This window comes from Sycon ciliatum, chromosome 4 (genome assembly GCF_964019385.1).
Source record: "Sycon ciliatum chromosome 4, ocSycCili1.1, whole genome shotgun sequence".
Lineage (NCBI taxonomy): Eukaryota > Metazoa > Porifera > Calcarea > Leucosolenida > Sycettidae > Sycon > Sycon ciliatum.
In genome coordinates this window covers 38344613-38365634 of record NC_088646.1, presented here as the reverse complement: position 1 = coordinate 38365634, position 21022 = coordinate 38344613, and the positions used below count along the sequence as shown (strand labels likewise).

Below are 21022 nucleotides of genomic sequence, written 5' to 3'. Positions count from 1 at the left end.
CAGATGCAAGCAACCATGGCCACGGTCGGTGGTAGTCATCCCGCAGCATCGTCTGGACCATTATTGTTGGCTGGGTCTGCACTCGAGCTAGCTACTCAAGCCAAGGCAAGGCTGTGCCAGCTTCAAGCTTACTTGATCACAACTTCACATGAGCTGGTTCGCTAAACAATTTTCGTTACTCGTCTCCGTCCAGGCTCTGGCAACATGCCTGTCATGTTGCTGACGCTTTATGTCAATATGGGGCTTCCTGGATGGATACTCGCGTACTTGGGAGGTTGCGACTTTCGAGCTTTGCATTGGAGCAATGGAGACACAGACTGCAGATCAGTTTAATCTCTGTAGTTTGCCAGTGGATGGACAGTAAGAATGGCCAACCTGCTTCGTCCACTGGCGAGCATTCCACATGGACTGGCTGTCAAGGTATTGAAAGTTGTAGCTTGTGTGTTCATCGTGTACACAGTGTGGATGGCACAGCAGCTGAATGCCTACAAGAAGAGAGGTAAGGAAGTGCACCAGCATGACACTGTCACTCTCGACACTGACAATTGTTATCATACGCCAGCTGATTGTATCTATGGAGATGTCCAATCGTGGTTCTCACAGACTACAAAGACGAAAGTTGTAGGTCTGTTGCAGTGAGCAGCTGTCTGGAGGGTCTGCAATAAGCCTTATGCACGTTGTACCGATGCCCGAAATCCCGTAGACCCGGTTGGTTGTTGAATACGCAGGACCCTATTGTGTTTACTGCTATTTCCACTAAGAAATGGTCCCTGAGCGCATTTCAAACATTTTCCGAGAAAGATCTAGCTAGTCACTAGTTCTGTCCAAAGTGACGAAGCTGGAAAAGCAATTATTGTTTGCCATTGATAAGGTGGCTAAATTGGTCAAATGCGCATGTAGAGCACACAATGAGCACCCAACTGGGTATGTACACACCTACGGCCCTAGTACAGAACTTCGTGCATCTGTACAGCGTGCATTAGGACCATATCAAAATCTCAACCGAAATCTCCTCGCTATGATCATAATGTGCAAGTGGACTGAGTCGGCCAAGAACGCATTGTGGAGTACTGAATAGACTGAGGATGTATGAAGAAGCACAGTAGTAATACTTCCTGAAGTAGTGTCTTGGGATTCGGAGTTGCAGCTACAGCTGTTGTCCAAGATGACCGTCTTTTCCAGAGTATAAACTGCACCCGGGTTTTTTGACATGAAATACAGACATCTACCCTGGGCATTGGGGACATCTACCCCGGGCATTGGGGACATCAACCTGGGCATTGGGGACATCCACCCTGGGCATTGGGGACATCAACCTGGGCACTGGGGACATCAACCTGGGCATTGGGGACATCCACCCTGGGCAGTGGGGACATCTCCCCTGGCATTGGGGACATCTACCCCGGGCATTGGGAACATCAACCTGGGCATTGGGGACATCAACCTGGGCATTGGGGACATCAACCTGGGCAGTGGGGACATCTACCCCGGGCATTGGGGACATCTACCCGGGCATTGGGGGCATCTATCCTGTATATCACTGTTCATTTGACCATCGTGGTGTAAGCCGCACCGACCTTTTTGGGTGAATTATGAGTGTTTAAAGTGCGGCTTATACTCCGGGAAATATGCGGTGCATGTTCACGTACTTCCGGCACCCGTGCGTCCACCATGACGTGCACTTGTCTATCATAGCAATAACAGATGGGAAGGGAAACGAGGTCAACGGATGATCGCCTGAGCCCTCGGCATTCGAATCGTGTTTTGGTTGACTCGATCGAAGACTTTTCTTCGATGTTTGTACTGTTGAAGACGCGTCGAGCGCGTCCCAGTAGGGATCACACTGTACAACAGTACACAGTCAGGTCACCGTGTTTCTGTAGCCGGACCCCCCCCCCCCCCCCCCCCGTGCATGCTCACTGTACGTAGACTCTACTCTGTACAGACTGTAGACTGTACTGTACTAGTCTGTAGTGTGTACAATCAACACCAGCTCGAGCACCGTACCGTGCAACCGCTTTTGGACAATCGTTTCAGGCCGCGCGCGCCCAAAGCCTAGTCTAGCTAGACCGGGCGCGCCCTGTCTTTTATTTTTCGAAACCTAGGTCGAAATTTTTGAGGGGGGGGGGGGCGCGCCCCCCGCGCCCCCCCCCCCCCCTAAACCCGCCACTGGCGTGCATTAGGACCATATCAAAATCTCAACCGAAATCTCCTCGCTATGATCATAATGTGCAAGTGGACTGAGTCGGCCAAGAACGCATTGTGGAGTACTGAATAGACTGAGGATGTATGTAGAAGCACAGTAGTAATACTTCCTGAAGTAGTGTCTTGGGATTCGGAGTTGCAGCTACAGCTGTTGTCCAAGATGACCGTCTTTTCCAGAGTATAAACTGCACCCGGGTTTTTGACATGAAATACAGACATCTACCCTGGGCATTGGGGACATCTACCCCGGGCATTGGGGACATCAACCTGGGCATTGGGGACATCCACCCTGGGCATTGGGGACATCAACCTGGGCACTGGGGACATCAACCTGGGCATTGGGGACATCCACCCTGGGCAGTGGGGACATCTCCCCTGGCATTGGGGACATCTACCCCGGGCATTGGGAACATCAACCTGGGCATTGGGGACATCAACCTGGGCATTGGGGACATCAACCTGGGCAGTGGGGACATCTACCCCGGGCATTGGGGACATCTACCCGGGCATTGGGGGCATCTATCCTGTATATCACTGTTCATTTGACCATCGTGGTGTAAGCCGCACCGACCTTTTTGGGTGAATTATGAGTGTTTAAAGTGCGGCTTATACTCCGGGAAATATGCGGTGCATGTTCACGTACTTCCGGCACCCGTGCGTCCACCATGACGTGCACTTGTCTATCATAGCAATAACAGATGGGAAGGGAAACGAGGTCACCCAAATGTCTCCTTTGCTGACAATATTTGCTTTGTGGACTGGTTCGTCTTGGAAGGAAAATTGTCGGTTATCTAAGGTGGTCATATTGCTGCATCTTGCAGACTTTTGCGAGTACAGCTGCAGTCTGTCACTTATTTCTTGCTTCTATTTTGGTAAAGAAAACAGGGCCAAGAAACTACAAGTTACGCTATAATGGCCACTAACACCACCAGTTTGAAACTCGGATGTTGAGCCAATAATAAATGTAGAAAGGAAAAGGAAATACATGTATAGATACGAGTTGAGAGTAACTCTCCGTCGCTGTAACCAGATACTATATACAGTCAGAAAGTGCAACAACTAGGCACACAACTGACCAAGTACTGAGACATTCGACGTCCTGACACCTAGTTTCAACACATCTCCGTAGCGCTAACCGACAGCCTTCCAACTTGGAAGTGTATCTATACATGTATTTCCTTTTCCTTTCAACACCACCAGTTACTAAACAACTTGGTCTTTGCTATAATTTTTTATAGACAATATGCAATTGATGATGATCCCGTCTCCGCGTATTTTAGTACCATCTAGCTTGACCTCACTATTCCTGTGCAGAATAAGGTGGGATCAGTCAAACACATGGGAATGCATGCCTGTGAAGGTGTGCTCGAGATGAGTGCAGGGTATACTGGTGCACTGGCTGTGCACCTCAGCTCATGGTATGTTCGACCTTGTTTGGTGCAGAAAAGGCCGAGTGCAGTGGTGTTGTGAATGGCTATACGCAACATGGAGCAGGTGGACTCAAGAGACTCAGCTGCTCTCCCAGACACTACTCCTCACTGTGAGTTAGCTAATGGTGCTGCAGTGGGCCAGCCTGCGTTGAGAAGGATTGTTACATATGAGTGTATTGTAAATCTGTTATCACTTTCGCATGACGTCTACTAAGTAATGTTAGAGCTGCACTCTTGCGATGGGCAAACATGCATGCGTGGGTGTGTGGGTGTGGGGGTGGGGGGGATAGATGTTTTGTACTCTCCAGGCTCAGCTTGCAGTGCTCAGCGTATGATAACACACCATGGCCATGCAGACTGCATTCATGCACACACCGCGGTCATGCAGATCAGAAACAACTTACTGTGGTGCGCTTTACTCTCCTTCTTTTCCTTGTAGGATGGCAGCGGAATGTTTTCGTAATTCTCGAGTTCAGTTCATGGGAAGTTCCCAAATGCGGACTGTGTTTTCTAAGACTGTTGATTATGTGAAGACTGCCCCAGATCATCCTGTGTATATTTCAACTAAAGGGACCGCATTGAAGGTACAGTGTAATAGTTAAGAATAACTTGCTTGTAGGAACATTCATTCTTCCTGTCATCGTGTTCATAGTACCTATACTAGTAATGTGTTGTCTACACTTCAAGTAGTGTTTTAGCACCATACCATACCACAGTGCACCGCACCACTAAACTATACCCTACACCGAAGGTCGTCTGTAGTTGGTAGCTGTACTCCTGGTCGCGTGACTGCTTGATTTACACAGCAAATCCACACACCAGCACATCGACTTATCTGGCTTTGGCACTGCCACCAAAGGAGAGACATAACCGCCTGGCAGGATTTCTTCGACCATCTCCACCACTCCTTGTCTCAGCCATGGCTCAATTTGGTCCCGGAGACTAGGCATTAGGGCCGGTGCCACCCGGCGTGCTGACTGTTGCCTTGGACGGTGATCATCGGCCATCTGTATCGTGATGGGCCAACGCAAAGCCGGAAGTGAGGGTGTCTCCTTCGTCGTGGCGGCATTCACAGTGGTTTCTGGCAGCGATAACAGACCCAGTTCAATGGAGGCACTCTCGCTCATGATGCAACAGCCGGTGACGGCATGCGTACTGATGAGTCCTCCGCAACAAACATAGTTCCCGTAGTTTGTTTCGAGTCATAGTGCGATGTGCACTCAAAAACACCGCCGGCCTTCAGGTTCTGTGCTCCTAGTGGTTGTAGTTCAAACGGAGCAGGCTGCAGATCATAACCAGTTGGAACCTTGTATCTCGGTAAGACAGATATAAAACTGCCACCAAATGACCTCGACAAATAAGAAACAACTATTCTGGCAAACACACAGCTCTCACAACAACACTACACCATACAACACTACACTCGCTCCTGAAACATTGCTTTGTACAGTCTGCACCGGCGTTGTTCTTTGCACCAGTTGTTAGTGCATGTTGCTCTTCAGAGTGTGGCAAACTGTCCAGACTGTGGCACGCTGTTCTACAGTGTGTCTTTACACAAGGTGCAGGCGTTTGTTGAAGGATAGCGTACACACTTGTAGAAGTAGGTTTATATTGATCAGACTAGAATTCAGGACCCAGCCCAAGACCCAAGAACAAAAACACACCAAGACCTTTAAATAATGTATTTCACAGTGGCAGGCTTTGTTCAGGATCAATTAAGTAGGATGACTTGAGGCGAAAAGTGGTCAGGCCAGGCCCTCAAGTATGACCCGGCTGGCTTTTCAGATTGCAGTGGTTCATTGTGTGTGTGTGGGGCACTTCGCATTTCTTATAAATAAAGACAGCATACATGATAAAGTAGGAACAGAAAGGAAAGAAAGTAAGGACCACACATTCCCAGTTTTCGATCAATTGCTGATCAATTGCACCCCCCTAGTTCACACATACGCACAGAGGAGTAAAGAGCCACATGAACTGTTGTTTGGAAGACGCTAAGTTTTCTCGATACAGTCAGACCTCGCTTAAAGGGGAAGTTAAGGCAAAAATCAAAATTTCACCAGTTGTAGTCTTCGGGGTGCTGAGTCGAATGGTCGTGGTCCGAGGAAGCTGAGACGCTCCCTTCCTACTTTAATCCCAATCAAACTCGCGCACTTCCACCGAAACTGGGTGACTGCGCCCTACGAGATGGGGATTTGTATGCAAATTGTCACTAAAAGCGCCATTTCGTTCTTATAAAAGCACGGATGACCGCGATTGGCCCATATGTTGTAGTCTTTTGGACGCTGAGTCGACTGGTTTTGGTCCGAAAAAGCTGCGATGCAGCGTTCCTTCTTTATTCCCAATTGAACAGGATTGAACAAGCGGTCACGTGCTCCTGCGTACACCAGTCACCTGGTCACCGTGCCTACTTACTAGCCTGTTTGACCTTTTTTGGGTGCAGTCCTGTCACTCGAGTTGAACTCGAGTTGAACCTTGGTGTGAAAGTTCTCGCCTGCTGGCGTGGTGACCAGGTGATTTGGGCACCCAGGAGCACGTGACCGCTTGTTCAACCATGTTCGATTGGGAATAAAGGAGGAACGCTGCATCGCAGCCTTTTCGGACCAAAACCAGTCGACTCAGCGTCCAAAAGACTACAACATATGGGCCAATCGCGGTCATCCGTGCTTTTATAAGAACGAAATGGCGCTTTTAGTGACTTTCTGCATACAAATCCCCATCTAGTAGGGCGCAGTCACCCAGTTTCGGTGGAAGTGCGCGAGTTCGATTGGGATTCAAGTAGGAAGGGAGCGTCTCAGCTCTCTCGAACACACATTCTGTATAATTATATGCATTACATATGCTGTACATCGGTAACCAACGATTTTCTTCCGGATGGCGAGGGATCCGGATAAAAGAGGAGCGGATAAGTGAGGTCTGACTGTATTGCCGATCTCCACTCCTGAGATGCAACAGAGCAAAACAACTGTGATTTACAAGCATAGCCTTTCTGTGCACTGCTTGACTGCACTAAACTGCATGTATGTTCCATTCATGCCCGTTGCCACTGCTTTGGTTGCTCTCTGCTTTCCTACAGCGTAGGAATCATGAATACAACTTCACCGATATACCATCCAGTTTTGTAAGTTTCTGCTGTGCTTTTGGATTTTGGATTTTTCCTTTGTGGAGGCTGATGCCACTGTCGAGCCCAACCCTTGGCTTTTCTCATCTCCTTGTTTATGTCTCTTCTTGTAAAGCCTAGTTCACATTCGACGTAACGCTGACAGAACGGGACGTAAGGGCCTGTCAAGAAGGCTGGGGCGAGCTATAAAATCTTGTACGATTCGTACGACACAACGTGCTGCAGTCGTTGCGTCGTTCGAACGGCGAACAGCAAACGGCGCGAGTCATAAGGCACTGTCCTCGACGGGGTAACTTTTGGACCTAATTTCTTGTTTTTCGGAGGTCTTTCAATTATTTATCCTTGAATGAAGCGGAATCAAGTTCACAATACCAGTTTTCATGAACACCAAAAAAGTAGTTTCGAAAGGTGTGCCATTCAAAGAATCGCTCCAGGAAGTGATAAAACAGTTTGTCTGTCACGCTCCTGAACTATCCCTAAATACCATAAGTGACATCAGACCTTATCTTCCTAAAATTCAACTCAAGTCGTGTTAGCCATTCTGCGAGTTCTCATGGGAAGCGCAGTGTTGGAAGTGGTAAAAATCTCCAAGTACGAATCGGGAGTAGTCGGCGCATGACGTCGTCTCCTGTTCACACTCAAAATGCGGCCATTTTGTATGCTTGCGTCCCCGTCTACGCCCGTCTATGGTATGTAAAGTTGAACGGATCCAACTCTTCCCGTCGCTTCCCGATCTGTACGGCAGTACGGTTGCGTTCCCGTTCCTGGTGCTCACATTGGACGCCGTCAGACTGTCCTGTCTCTTCCCGTCGATCCTTACGTCACGTCCCGTCGCGACCCGTCGAATGTGAACTAGGCTTAAACTGCCTACAACAGCCTTTTGTGATATTAAAAAAAGTTCATCACCTTCAAGACACGGTCATGTTATGTAAGTACAGTCATGTAGCTCATATCAAAAAGGTGAAGTAGATTTTTAACCAGTTTATGTATGTAGTTGATGGCAGTAGAACGCCGCGCCACGATGTGTGCCGCGATAAGTGGTCATCATGCAACATGTAGTGCTGCTAAAAACTAGGTTTGGACTACGCAATGATGACAATGTGCGAGGGAAGCTCTGAAATATGGCCAGGAACAGAGTGTACTAAAACGCTAGTTTTTTGGTCCTCTTAGTCAGAACCAGTTAGAATCAAGGTTTTGGTGCATTTGTTGAGTCTTGACAAGTTAACTCTTTGAATCATTCTAAACGGCACCTCTCTTCTGTTCATGTGTACTTGTTCTCCGTAGCACTTCACGTATTTACCCTTTGTCTATCCGAAATGGGCAAACGCGATGAAAGATTTTGATGTAAGTAAGTGTGCATTGTATCTATGGATTGCATCTATTGAGTAAGACACAACTATGCCAGTGGCTATATTGTATTCGTCTTGAAGTGACTATTGCTCAACTCCTAGAAAGCAAACACGTGCCACGTTTCAACACTCTTGAGAAGCAGTATCATTTCAGTTGATTATAATCTTACTGTGTTCTCTTATGTACTATGGTAGGAAGCATCCCAGAAGTCAGATTTGATCGTCATTAGTGCTGGTCTGGTAAGGCAAACTGATCATGATTGTTTCATTTGGTGTGCCGGCTGCCATTGTCAATTCATACTTGCTATCAGAACCTGGCTTGACATGCGGGACAACATGCGCATCTACTAAACCAGACTTTGAAGCAGAAGAATGAACAATGCACCTCCTGGGGCCTGTGTTACTGTACATCTCTTTCAACATTGCTTTTAAACAATGTTGAAAGAGAATGAACTGCAGCTGCTAGCCAGTCTGCGTGCGTATGAATGATGGATGTGCTCTTTGTGCTATTGTAGTGCACAAATGCTAGTAATTATATGAGACCGTCCTATTCTTGTATATAGTGATGTGTGAACATGTGAATGTGAGCAGTCATTTCTATCACCGCGTAATATTGTGGATCTTGGTATTTCTGCCTTCCTGAGGTCTCCTGTCAGCTAGCATCTTGTAGTGATATAGAGCAAGGGTTCTGACGGAATTTGACTGCACTGACTGTGTAAGATGCCTTTGTCCGTGGCAGCCGACTGACCATATCAACTTGCTCTTTCCCATGCTTGTCTTACCTGTGTGCTACTAGTGGAAGGGGAACGCTGACCCATCTCTTGCCGACATGCAGAAATATATCAGTAGGTACAGTATCAACTCTGTCATCACTCTCCAGTTCCTTAAATGCATGTGATATAGTTCCACTGTATATGTATTGGGTGTTCTGTATTGGTTGCAGTGCATGTCTGCATGATGACCTGCCACTGAGTGTATGTCCCAGCTACCAACCCTAAAGTTGTGCAATGTGCTGTTGGACTTGTCATCTGGTACTGCATAGGAATTGATAAGCCAGACTAAAGCTATCTGCAACACGCACATGATGTGTGGCCTGAAAGCCAGAAACGTACGCACTATGCAATGCTATGGTCTCTCACAATGGAGTAAGGACTGGTAACAGATACTAGAATGTACCAGGCATTCCCAGGCTAGATGATCTTGTGCTGATTGTACTGTACTGTAATGCAGCCATTGGTATGTTAGTAGACAGCCTTTTCTGCTTCTCTTTTCTTGTTACCAGGGATCTTGAAATCGACTCTCCCGGTCGTTTCATCGATTGTTCAATCATCCGGCACGAAGCTAATTTGGATCAAGAACCGTAAGTCTGTGATGCAGGAGAAGTGCCAGGTACTCATGTGTTTGTCTTGCGAAACAACATCCAGTAGGTATCATTAAGAGTACATAACCTCCCCAGCGCTTACTAGCTCCATCCGGGTTTGTAGTGTACCATGTCAATGTCGATAGTCCATATTAGTGCGGTGGACGGTGGAGTAAAGTATAGTGGAATGCAGTGGATTTGATGAATAGGAGTGGAATGCAGTGGAGAATAGCATAGTGTCTTCCTTCTCCATATTCATTCAAGACACTCTCAGCAAATAAAAAGAAGTATAAAGAGCACTAACAGAAAGAAAGTGGCAGACTGACGGTTCGAAACTGACACTACATTGCGTACTCTGCATTGCGTACCGGTACGGACTCTGTGCTGTTGACGTCCGGTTCTGTTGCAAGCTGCCTGCGGATGCTACGGTGTGAGGTCGTACGGGTTTTTTCTGGGCGACTGGGTTTTCCCCTTCCTCACACTGCCATCCATGGCGGAAAACTCACTTTTCCTGGAGGCTATCTCCGCTTCAACAACACTGAGCTTTTCCAAAACACTTTCTAGGTTCCTCTAGGGTCCAGCGGATTCTGCCGGCAGAAAAATTGGCAGAATTCGGTACTTTTTATGGTAAGTTTCATGCATGTTTGGTATGTGGATAACGAAATGGAGCAGAATTCGAGGAATTGCCCGCCATAAGGTTTGTATGGTTCTGCCAATTTCACTGCTTTTCGAGCAGAACCCGCCGGTCCCTAGTTTCCTCTGCCGACGCTCCTTACGGTCACTGTTCTCAATGGCATGGTGGGTATGCAGTGTACGCAACACCTCTAAAGCCGTGTGCTCAATCACGAGGATGGGGCAGAGGGTGTTTTTGACTTTTTGTGCGGTTTGGTTGTGAGTGTCTGTGTGGAGAATCAAGTTAGTGCATGACATTTATCCGTCTGTCTGTGTTGTTATGTAGCTCTGAATGCAAATGACAACGCTCAGCAGATCAAACAGGTATCTGATATCTGGTAAGTAAGTAAGCAGCATGTGCTAGTCACGGGTAAACATGCTTTCATAATTGTTTATAACACCTTTCATCTTCAGTCACCTGCATGTTCTAACATCCTGGCTGCTGGACAACGGGTACTGATGATGTTCTGCTTCGTCTCTCCCCTACATGTACATGTAGGTCACGTTACCAGGCTGATGACATGTATTTGCTGGACCCACGCCGTGTAAGATTAGTACACGGTGATGTTCACTATGGTGATGCAGACTATGACACGGTAAGCATCCAGCACGTGTGCAGTCATTCCAGGTTTGTTTTTTGTTTGCAATCAAGTAACCTGCGGGAGAGGAGAAATGTCCATGCTGTATACATCACACATTGTGCAGCAAAGAGTAACATTGAGGACAATTTATGAGCAACAGCAACAATGACACTTTGGCAACAGTGATTGAGATCAAGTGTATCTGGCGAGTGATTAAATTCTAATGAAGGAGGAAACGGGATCCAAGAGAAAGTTATAAATTATATCCAAATTATATACAAATTGACCTTGATGAAGATAGCACAATATGTTGTGACCCCTGTGGCACTCCACATGTGCAGCTAGTAATTGAACCGAGGGACTGACCAATGCAGACACGCTGTCTTCAGTCTGAGAGGTATGAAAGCCAATTTAAGGGACCGCTGCAAGGCCATGCCTGCCACTCCGACATTGAACAGATCAAGGAGCAGTTCAAGTGATCAGTTGATGGCGCTGAACATTGTCGAAAGCTTTGGACATGTCCAGTAGGCAGACGCCCATGTACACTCATTTGTCTCGGGCAGTTAGGATACGGTTCCTGATCAGAGTTACTGCAGCATCCTCAGTGGAATGCCACCACTGCGGAAGGCAAACTGAGTGGGAGGTAACAATCCGGTGAGGTTTAGAAGTGATGTGAGCTCCTTCTGCACCGCCTTCTCTGACAACTTAAAGAGGATGGGAAGCAGCGTGACGGGACGGAAGTGGGTAGGCACTGTGGGGTCCCCAGATTTGAAGAGTAGGGTTACAGGGGCAAGCTTGAAGGCAGATGGTACTGTACCTCAGGACAGTGAGGCATTGAATAGAGCAGCAATTGACGGTGTGACAATGTCGGCACTGCACTTCAGAAGCACCCCTGGGATGCCGTCACTGCCTGTTGCCTTGGTTCCATTGATGCTTTTAAGCAGTCACTGAACAAGGCTGGTGTGCACACACTTGAAGGCTGATAATCTGTTCATTTGTAATGGGCCTTGTGGCATGGGGAGCACTAGAGGTCGTTCATCATCGATCACCACATTATGAAAGGCTGAGGCAACATCCTCTACATCGCACATTGGCTCGACCTGTCTACGAATCCGTGCATGAGGTGACGGTGTTGATGATATGCCACAGCTGGCGGGGATGGTTACTATTTTCAGCACATTGGGTCCGACTCTGTGGCGAACTGGTTACGTTTCTTCCAAAAGGCATTTCTAGCATCTGCACGAGCACGTCCGAGAAAGCAGAATAGAGGTGGCTGCTATCCTTGTTTTTAAGCCACTGTCGATGAAGCCTATTCTTGCGGTATTGCAGTGGATATAGTTCTCTATCAAGGTAGGCAGGGGTTAGCTTTCTTTGCAGTGCACTGCATATGGGGCATACCTGTCAACAACAGCCATGATTTTGGAGTGCCAAGCTTTCCACATCTTAACTACACAAGAAGTCGTGGGGAACAGGCCAAGGTCTGCATTTGCAATGTCTTCGCAAAAAAGGCTCAATGTCGATGGTGTTGACCAATCGACCTTGGTACACCTGAGCCTCTCTTCGGTGAACCAAAGTCACTGCAATGCTGGCAGTCTTGGCGAAATGATCGCTCATAGTACACTCCTCTACTGAGTACGTTTGCAGGATGTCTGGGTCAGTGAGAACCAGGTCCAGGACAGAGCCCAGTGATAACCAGGTCCAGGACAGAGCCCAGCGGCGTCTGTGGGGTGACTAGGGTAGCTGTTTTAATCGCGTTTTCGAGACCAAGCACTCGGCCGAGATCATACAGGTGGTGTAGTTGTGGGCTTGGGGAAGTGGGATCTGCGTTTACATTGAAGTCACCAACGACTGTGAGTGCAGTGCTGTATATAGCTGCTTTGTGCACCGTTTCCTCAAGTCGAGTCCAGTACTCCAAGTGCTCGTCCTGACGTCTGTAGACACAAATGAAGAGATGAGTGGTATTTCGACTTCGACAGTCTGGATGGCTCTTGACAGGCAGTGTGGACTTGTAGTAAATGCAGGTGCCTCCACCCCGACCAGCAATGCAATCTCACTGAACCATACTGTACTCTGGTATGCAGAATTGTTTTCTTTCTTTTTTACTATGTTCACATACCCAACTCGTAAAATTTATAATAATGAAAGACAATGGTACTGAGACAAGGACTAACGTGACAATGAGTAGGGGCTGCACCGAGACGCAGCAGTGATGGTGGGGCATTGATGGCTCTGCCGACCTGAGGTCTCGGCATCACGGCCAGAAACACGCACCAAAAACAAAAGATAGAGCTGTAAGGGTCAGCAAACTAAAAAGAAAGCAAGGGTTAACAGCAGCTAGTGTGCAGCGTAGCATAGTAGCAATGGGAGTCGTTGACGGGGCACTAGAATGTAGGTGGGTCGACAGGCAGAATGTCCGTGGACCATCGCCAATCCTGTCGGCGGAGGTATTTGTTGACGCTGCATTTAAACTTGTGAATATTTGTGCGAGTTGTGGCGGAGTCTAGAAAAGCTGGCGGCAAGGAATTCCACAGCTGGATTGCACAATACGGGAAACTGCGGAGAATGGTGTATGGTGCTTGACGCGGTAGGGGATTTCTTAGCTGGTAACTGTGGCCGGTGGCCGTGCGGAGATCGTTTCGAGTGGGAGTGGCGTCACGGGGCTCCAGCCTCAGTGGGAGGTTTGCTAGCAATTGAGTCGGACCGGTGAGGAAGTATAGTTTGTATGTGTATGTTAGTGCAGCAACATATAGCTGTAGGCTGAGGAGCTCTGTCCCGAGACCAATGGTGCGCAATGCACGGCGTCGGATGCTGTCTAGGCGTGCAAGATGGGAGGGAGCAGCTCCCATCCAGACGAGCGGAGCATACTCCAAAACGGGCCGTACAAACCCCTCGTACACTGCGAGGCGGCCTTCTCGGGAGAGATAGGGTGCAGCTCGCCGCAGGAGGCCCAGGCGCTGTTTGCCACGTATGGACACTGCGCGGATGTGCTCTGCGAAAGACAGCTTCGTATCAAAAGTCACCCCCAAGAGCTTTATTGTGGATGACTCTGGCACAGGGTTGCCTCCAAAGAGGAGAGGGGGCAAGGCTAGCTGCACTCTTTGCAGCGTGACTGTCATAGCCTGGGATTTCGACGGCTCAAACGCTACACGCCATTCCTTGCCCCAGTCTGACAGACGATTGGCGGTGTCCTGAAGCAAGGCAGCAGCAGTGGGGAGGTCGTTACGGAGAAGAGTGTACAATGTCGTATCGTTAGCATAGGCTTCCAGCTGCGTGTTCCCAGCAAGGCATGTTGATACATCGTTAATGTAGACGAGGAACATGGTAGGCCCCAGAATGCTGCCTTGTGGGACTGCCTTGCGGGGGGGGGGGGGGCTGTCCAGCCCCGTGGCTTTTGACTCGTCGAGACGGCGCAGGAGGTGGTGAACATTCTCGATGCGGAAATTGGACGTGGGTGAGTGGTGGATGTGGTGAGCAGGCGCTGGGGTTCCAAGGGAGGCGCGGTGTAGGTCCCTGTCACCCAGGCTGCACTTGCCAGCAAAGAAGTGACCAAAGCAGTCAGCCTTCTCCTTGCTGGTGATGTGTTCCTTCCCGGCAATGTCGAGGAGGAGTTGCTGAATTCTGTTCCCCGACATGCTATGGTTGATCATGATCAAGAAAAGAAGTCAATGATGTGGCCTCTCCGTGTTTTGTTGTTGCTGACCGGCCTGTACTCAGATCACCCAGGCGTTTTGTTGTTGCTGACCCTATACTCAGATCACCCAGGCGATCATGAACATCTATTGCAACTCTGGCATTCCACCAGCAACCCCTCACCTGTGCTGCCAGCCCTGGTCCCTCAAACTGACTACTGTGCAAGTGATGCTTCTAGTCTTCTGTATAATCGGGTAAGCTCTTGTGCTTGAGTGTCATGCTACAAGATTCAGATGGAAGAAGTCGTTAACACCTGTGGTGATGTGAAATGATCCGCACGAACCTTGCATATAGCAGTGCTTTCCTTTCACCTGTTTTATCCTTTTTTAAATGTTTTTTCTGGTTGTATGACATTATTGCCCATACAGTGCGGTATACTGGACCGCTGAGCAGCTGTGGCAGGCATTAGCAAGATCAATTTCACAGCCGACCAGCAGCAACACGACACCAACGAGTAAGAGCGGTAAGTTTGGGGAGGGGGTGCATGTGTGCGTATGTGTGCGTATGTGTGCAATGTGTATGTGTGCAATGTGTATGTGTGCAATGTGTATGTGTATGTGTGCAATGTGTATGTGTATGTGTGCAATGTGTATGTGTGCAATGTGTATGTGTATGTGTGCAATGTGTATGTGTATGTGTGCAATGTGTATGTGTGCAATGTGTATGTGTATGTGTGCAATGTGTATGTGTGCAATGTGTATGTGTGCAATGTGTATGTGTGCAATGTGTATGTGTGCAATGTGTATGTGTGCAATGTGTATGTGTGCAATGTGTATGTGTGCAATGTGTATGTGTGCAATGTGTATGTGTGCAATGTGTATGTGTGCAATGTGTATGTGTGCAATGTGTATGTGTGCAATGTGTATGTGTGCAATGTGTATGTGTGCAATGTGTATGTGTGCAATGTGTATGTGTGCAATGTGTATGTGTGCAATGTGTATGTGTGCAATGTGTATGTGTGCAATGTGTATGTGTGCAATGTGTATGTGTGCAATGTGTATGTGTGCAATGTGTATGTGTGCAATGTGTATGTGTATGTGTGCAATGTGTATGTGTATGTGTGCAATGTGTATGTGTGCAATGTGTATGTGTGCAATGTGTATGTGTATGTGTGCAATGTGTATGTGTGCAATGTGTATGTGTATGTGTGCAATGTGTATGTGTGCAATGTGTATGTGTGCAATGTGTATGTGTGCAATGTGTATGTGTGCAATGTGTATGTGTGCAATGTGTATGTGTGCAATGTGTATGTGTGCAATGTGTATGTGTGCAATGTGTATGTGTGCAATGTGTATGTGTGCAATGTGTATGTGTGCAATGTGTATGTGTGCAATGTGTATGTGTGCAATGTGTATGTGTGCAATGTGTATGTGTGCAATGTGTATGTGTGCAATGTGTATGTGTGCAATGTGTATGTGTATGTGTGCAATGTGTATGTGTGCAATGTGTATGTGTGCAATGTGTATGTGTGCAATGTGTATGTGTGCAATGTGTATGTGTATACCGCACGTAACTTACTAGTACAGTAGGTATCGGTTATAGCGTGGGTGTTTGAAAAACGACTTTCTATTCTTATTTCCGATATTTCTTACACACGATAAATCAAGTGTGACATATCATGTGCATGTGCGCAGAGGCAGGAAGATCATCGTACATACAAGGTAGTGCTGCTGTGCATGCGGCTGGTCATAGTCACATAGGCTTACCATGTGGCTATGCAACATGAGTTACATGACCACAATAGTTGAACCTGCAGCACTAGGACCCAACGCGAGTCAGATCAGAACTGCTTTGGACGGATGTTATTACTACAGGCGATATACTTTGTACTGATCTGGCATATTTCGCTACACAAAGTCCATTCTTAGGAACGATATATGCTACTGTACGATAAAATTGCTTGTAAGAATAAATGTGCACATGAAATCCATGTTATGATTATGAAAACATGAGAGTTCATTCTTGTAGGCAGTATATTCTTTTACACGATCACGCTATAACCGATACGCACTGTACTTGATTGTCTGTGGGAACAATGTTCGGTAAGAACCTGTTCTTTCTTCTCCATTCTTTTCCATGTTATACTCAGGTCATCTCCCGGCTGGTGTTTCACCACTGTCAGCCATATGCCAGTGCATCACATTGCTTGGAATAGTGCTTCTCTACAGCTACCTGGCCGGCAGGACACCACTATTGACAAAAGGGGAGAAGCAATTCAGCTGGACATCATTTGCCGTTCCATTGGCAATTTTGGGAATTCTTGGCTTTGTGACGTACCAACCAGTCAAAGATGCGTCTGTTCTAAACCGTCAGCAAACCTGTGAAACACGAGGATGGATGCAGCTAGTATTGCTGGTGTATCATTACACGGATGGGATCCAGGTCAGAGCTGCCTGCGAGATAATATTCTATACTGAAATAGTAGCTCATTCTCTTGAACTTCCAGTATGGTAGTTATACTGAAGCAATACACAACTTCTTCAAACAGCTAGATGCTTTGATCTGAAATCCATTCGTACTTTATTCAAGGATTCTCCAAATTCAAATGGATACTTATCATGGGGGTGGATGTCCCAGATCTACGGTGAAACATCAAAATTTACTCTGTATTGTCTAAAACCGTCAAGGAAGAATCAAAATGACCGCTGGTTTAGCAAGCCACTTAGCTTCCTCCTTTTGCGTGGTGATGTGTTTGTTTTCTTGCAGGTTCTTGGTCTGTACTTCGTAGCGCGACTGATTGTAGCAGTCTACATCTTCCTAAGTGCCTATGGACATTACACGTATAGTTTGAAGCGTGGAGCAAGCAGTTGGTCTCGTGTAGCTGAGGTCCTGTTCCGTCTAAATCTCTACACCGTTCTACTGTGCTTGACTATGGATGTACCGTATCTTCACTACTATTTTGTACCACTGATCTCAGCATGCTACTTACTAGTACTACTGGTTGCTGCCATACCTCCAGTTGGTGAGTACAACTTAACGTTAAGCTCCAAACTGTGATTATCATGGTAATAAAGGAAGTACTGTGTTGCTATCTTAGAAGTGTCTTGATCCTTGAGGGTTAGTGCCAGTGGTGGCATTCTTGCCGATGCCGAAAACTCACTCTGACTGGGTCTCACTCAAACTGGGTATTTGTTTAAGATTCTCAGGTGTGCAATATTGTGATCACTGACCACACAGGCTGGCAATACGACACACATCTACTTAACCTCCTCCCGTACGTTCTACAACCTTTTCCAAGCACTTATTTTGGCCATATCTAATGTTTCTGGAGGCTAGCCTAGTGCGCGACTTAAGTCTCCGCATGAAATTCTTTGTTCCCATCGGGAGTTAAAGAACTCCTTTAGGGTTAAAACAAACACAGACTCTCCCTTCCGGTCTGTCTGTTTCTCGTCTGCCTGTCCCTGATGGGAAGCATGGAATCAGGATACCTCTCCTTGGATGCAGGTGATCAAAGCAGTGTGTCTTGCAATGGTCCTCGGCGTTTATCGAATGCTACCGGTAAGTGCTCATAGTGAAGAGTGTAATGCGTTAGTGTTTGACAAAATTAAGCTGTATACACCTATGCCCGTTGTACAGATGTACGAAGTTCTGTACTAGGACCGTAGGTCCGAGGGGATATTCGTTCGAAGAAAACACCATTCGTTACATCACTAAAAGAAATCCCTATCTTTGGTAGATTCTGTGCAGTGACCTTGATGGGTAGGATAATGCATAGCACGTCTTTTAATTTTAAAAGTATGAATATCGCTGACCGTCGTGTGCTACTTACTGTACACCGTGGCATTGCTGTACTAGCAAGCTCAGCAATCAAACATCTCTTTTATGATCTGTCTTACTGCTTGATGACTGCCCAGGGTCCGTTCAACACAGCTATTATGTTCACACCCCTCCGATATCTACTCCTGGATGACAATCATTCACTTCGAGAGTGGACGTTTCGTTTCAGTCTGGACATTCTAGCTGTGCCCACAGGGATTGTGTGTGCAGTGTTCATGCATCGATTCCCTGATAGAAGTAAATGGATTGTCTCTGGCAGCAAGACTGCTTCAGTGATGACCTTCCTGTCTGCATTGATCATAGTGAGTATTGTTTCTGAGTACATGTACTTGGTTCTGTTAGTGGGTCGATGCCACCATATTCTGCAATCTTTTAAACTCTGGTATTTGAACGCCTACATCCTTGCTGTACAATCGTCGAATGTTGTTCTCATGCCAATCTGTTTCTATATGTCTGCTTGTCTGCTCGTCTCGCCTTGTCCTCTTGCACAGGCCCTGTACTGCGGATTAATGGCAATGAGCTGTACTAGTAGAAAAGCATGTTATCCGGTCCATACGTACGCATCACCAGTCGTGGTAAGCAACGCATGCACTTTGAAGTTATCCGCCTGTCTGGAGATAATGATAATTATAATTATACCAGTACACATACAAACCGATGGTTCCCGTTGTTGGGGCTCGGCTACACGAGGGAAGCATGAAGACTTTAAATGACTGTCCTTACTTTGTTCAACATGTGATTGCAAAACCAGTTCTGTTGCTCGGTTTCCTTGTTTGCTCCAGCTCGTAGGATTTGTTCTTGTACGCAACACGTGGGAACCACTACGCAAGCATTACAGCCAGTTCTTTGACTGGGTGGGAGTCTACTCACTGGAGGTAAGCCTGCATTAACAATTCCCATAATTTTATTCAATACAACACTGGGGGCTGGTAGGCTGAGGCAGATTCACTAGACAGCAGCTGGCCATGATCAGAGCTATTAGTATTACATTGTATGTCGTCATACTAAGCCATGCAAATGGCCTTCAACTCTGAATATATTAAAAAGCCACGCAGATGTCTACCAACCAGATTGACCGACATTATAAAACAAGATTTGAAGAAAACCAACCGCACTGTTTCTGAAGCCTTTGTCTTAGCCGAAAACAGATTCCTCGGAGATAAGAATGCATGCACTCAGCAGTGTTATTCCAAAAATAGATCATGACATTTATGAATAGTGTACCTGAATTTCTCTATTGTGTGATTGACATTGTTTCCCTTGTCTTGTTTTCTTCAGCTGTTCTTAGCCCAGTATCACGTCCTGCTGGCTGATGGCCGCAGAGTGCTTGTCCTGGTTGAGGGTAATCCAATCCTCAACATCTGCGTTCTAACAACTATCTTTGCATTGGTATCACACACTGTAGCTGAGTGTACACAGATGTTGGTCAGTGCAATGCATAGCCTAGCGCCAGAGAAAGACGACACCCAGAGCTAACAATCAGTATTGTGATCATACGTCTGCATGTGTACATGAACTTCCCTTGTTGTCACTAGTTGCTACTACAGAGTTCAGTGCGCCAGCACAAACGATACAATCATGTACAGGCGCTCTTGGTGAAATCTGACCCAGAGTGCATCTTTGGGGCCCTCGACTTGCACGGCCCTTGACGCCCTATAAGGGGCACGAGTGCGGCTGTATGTGCACATGCACAAAATACCACAAATGCAATGATGTAATCGGAATTGGTCCAGGGTGCCAGGTTTGCACTTTGAGCCAGATTTCACTGAGCGCAACTGTGCATGCATACTAGTACCACAGTTCTACACACAGCAACAAGCTGCAGCTCATGATACTGATATACAGGCAATTATTTCTATTAGACTGATGTGAAAACTTCAATGCAGCATCATTTTATTTATATTGTTGAGAGATTTCAAATCTCTATTATCTAGCTGGTCTGGTACAGGCGAAGTCCTCATAAAACGCATCCCACAGGACCAACGGAATCACCTGCAGGTGTTACACAACACCACCCTGCATACAATCATATTATGTGCTAAGGATCTGAGAGATGCTGTGTACCAGCCATGTGTTATTCATGCGTATTTTTTAGTAATTGTTTACCCATTGATTATGTCTGCTGTACAAGGTACAGTATCGCCTTATTATCGTCTGTACGTTGGTCCCATCATGTGGTCGTTGAAGTTTACTTTTAAAATGAGCAACTGAGAGAGAGAGAGAGAGAGAGAGAGAGAGAGAGAGAGAGAGAGAGAGAGAGAGAGAGAGAGAGAGAGAGAGAGATAGAGGGGGGGGGGGGAGGGAGACAGAGAGGGAGACAGGGAAAGACAGAGACAGAGACAGAGAAACTGAGAGGGAGAGGGAGGGAGACAGGGAAAGAGAGAAAGGGAGACAGAGAAACTGAGAGAGATGCCGAGAGAGGAAGGGATGAATAGTAACTATAAGCGCGAGTGGACTTCATGGCAATGTGTGCTATAATATTGCCTGAAAAAATGTCTTGCCTTATAGGGCTTGAAAGTGATGACGTCAAAACGGCCAGGGAGTAGTAAGTTCACATCAGATTTCTATTTTTGGATCCACTAAGGTGTGACTTTGCTATTGCCTAAGTATGTGGGTGCATAGTAACCCCCTCATGTCGCATGCAGGTGTGACTTTTATTTCGCCACCAGTTGTAACCCCGCCCCCAGTAGCCAAATCAGTCAGTTTCACTGGCTACATCACCATGCTGTGGGTAAGACCGCTTGAAATGTGCTTGGATCCATACAAAAACTGGATCCAAGTGGATCCATTTTTTGAATTTTTGAAATTGTTGCTATGCTGTGACGTAGCACTTTCAAGCC

At 47.0% G+C, this 21022-nt stretch overlaps 1 protein-coding gene across 1 annotated transcript; it reads left to right on the top strand.

Moving 5' to 3' along the window:
• The first annotated feature begins 324 nt into the window (after window positions 1-324).
• On the top strand, window positions 325-20329 carry LOC135816049 (N-acetylneuraminate 9-O-acetyltransferase-like). The gene is made up of 19 exons (XM_065329410.1): window positions 325-499; window positions 3649-3745; window positions 4075-4219; window positions 6709-6753; window positions 8038-8097; window positions 8298-8342; window positions 8899-8947; window positions 9385-9462; window positions 10421-10472; window positions 10634-10730; window positions 14469-14599; window positions 14774-14868; window positions 16495-16787; window positions 17112-17367; window positions 17818-17903; window positions 18260-18484; window positions 18674-18757; window positions 18965-19057; window positions 19461-20329. The coding sequence occupies exons 1-19, from the start codon at window positions 367-369 to the stop codon at window positions 19656-19658; spliced, it is 2262 nt and encodes a 753-aa protein (XP_065185482.1). The 5' UTR covers window positions 325-366; the 3' UTR covers window positions 19659-20329.
• The last annotated feature ends 693 nt before the right edge of the window (window positions 20330-21022 follow it).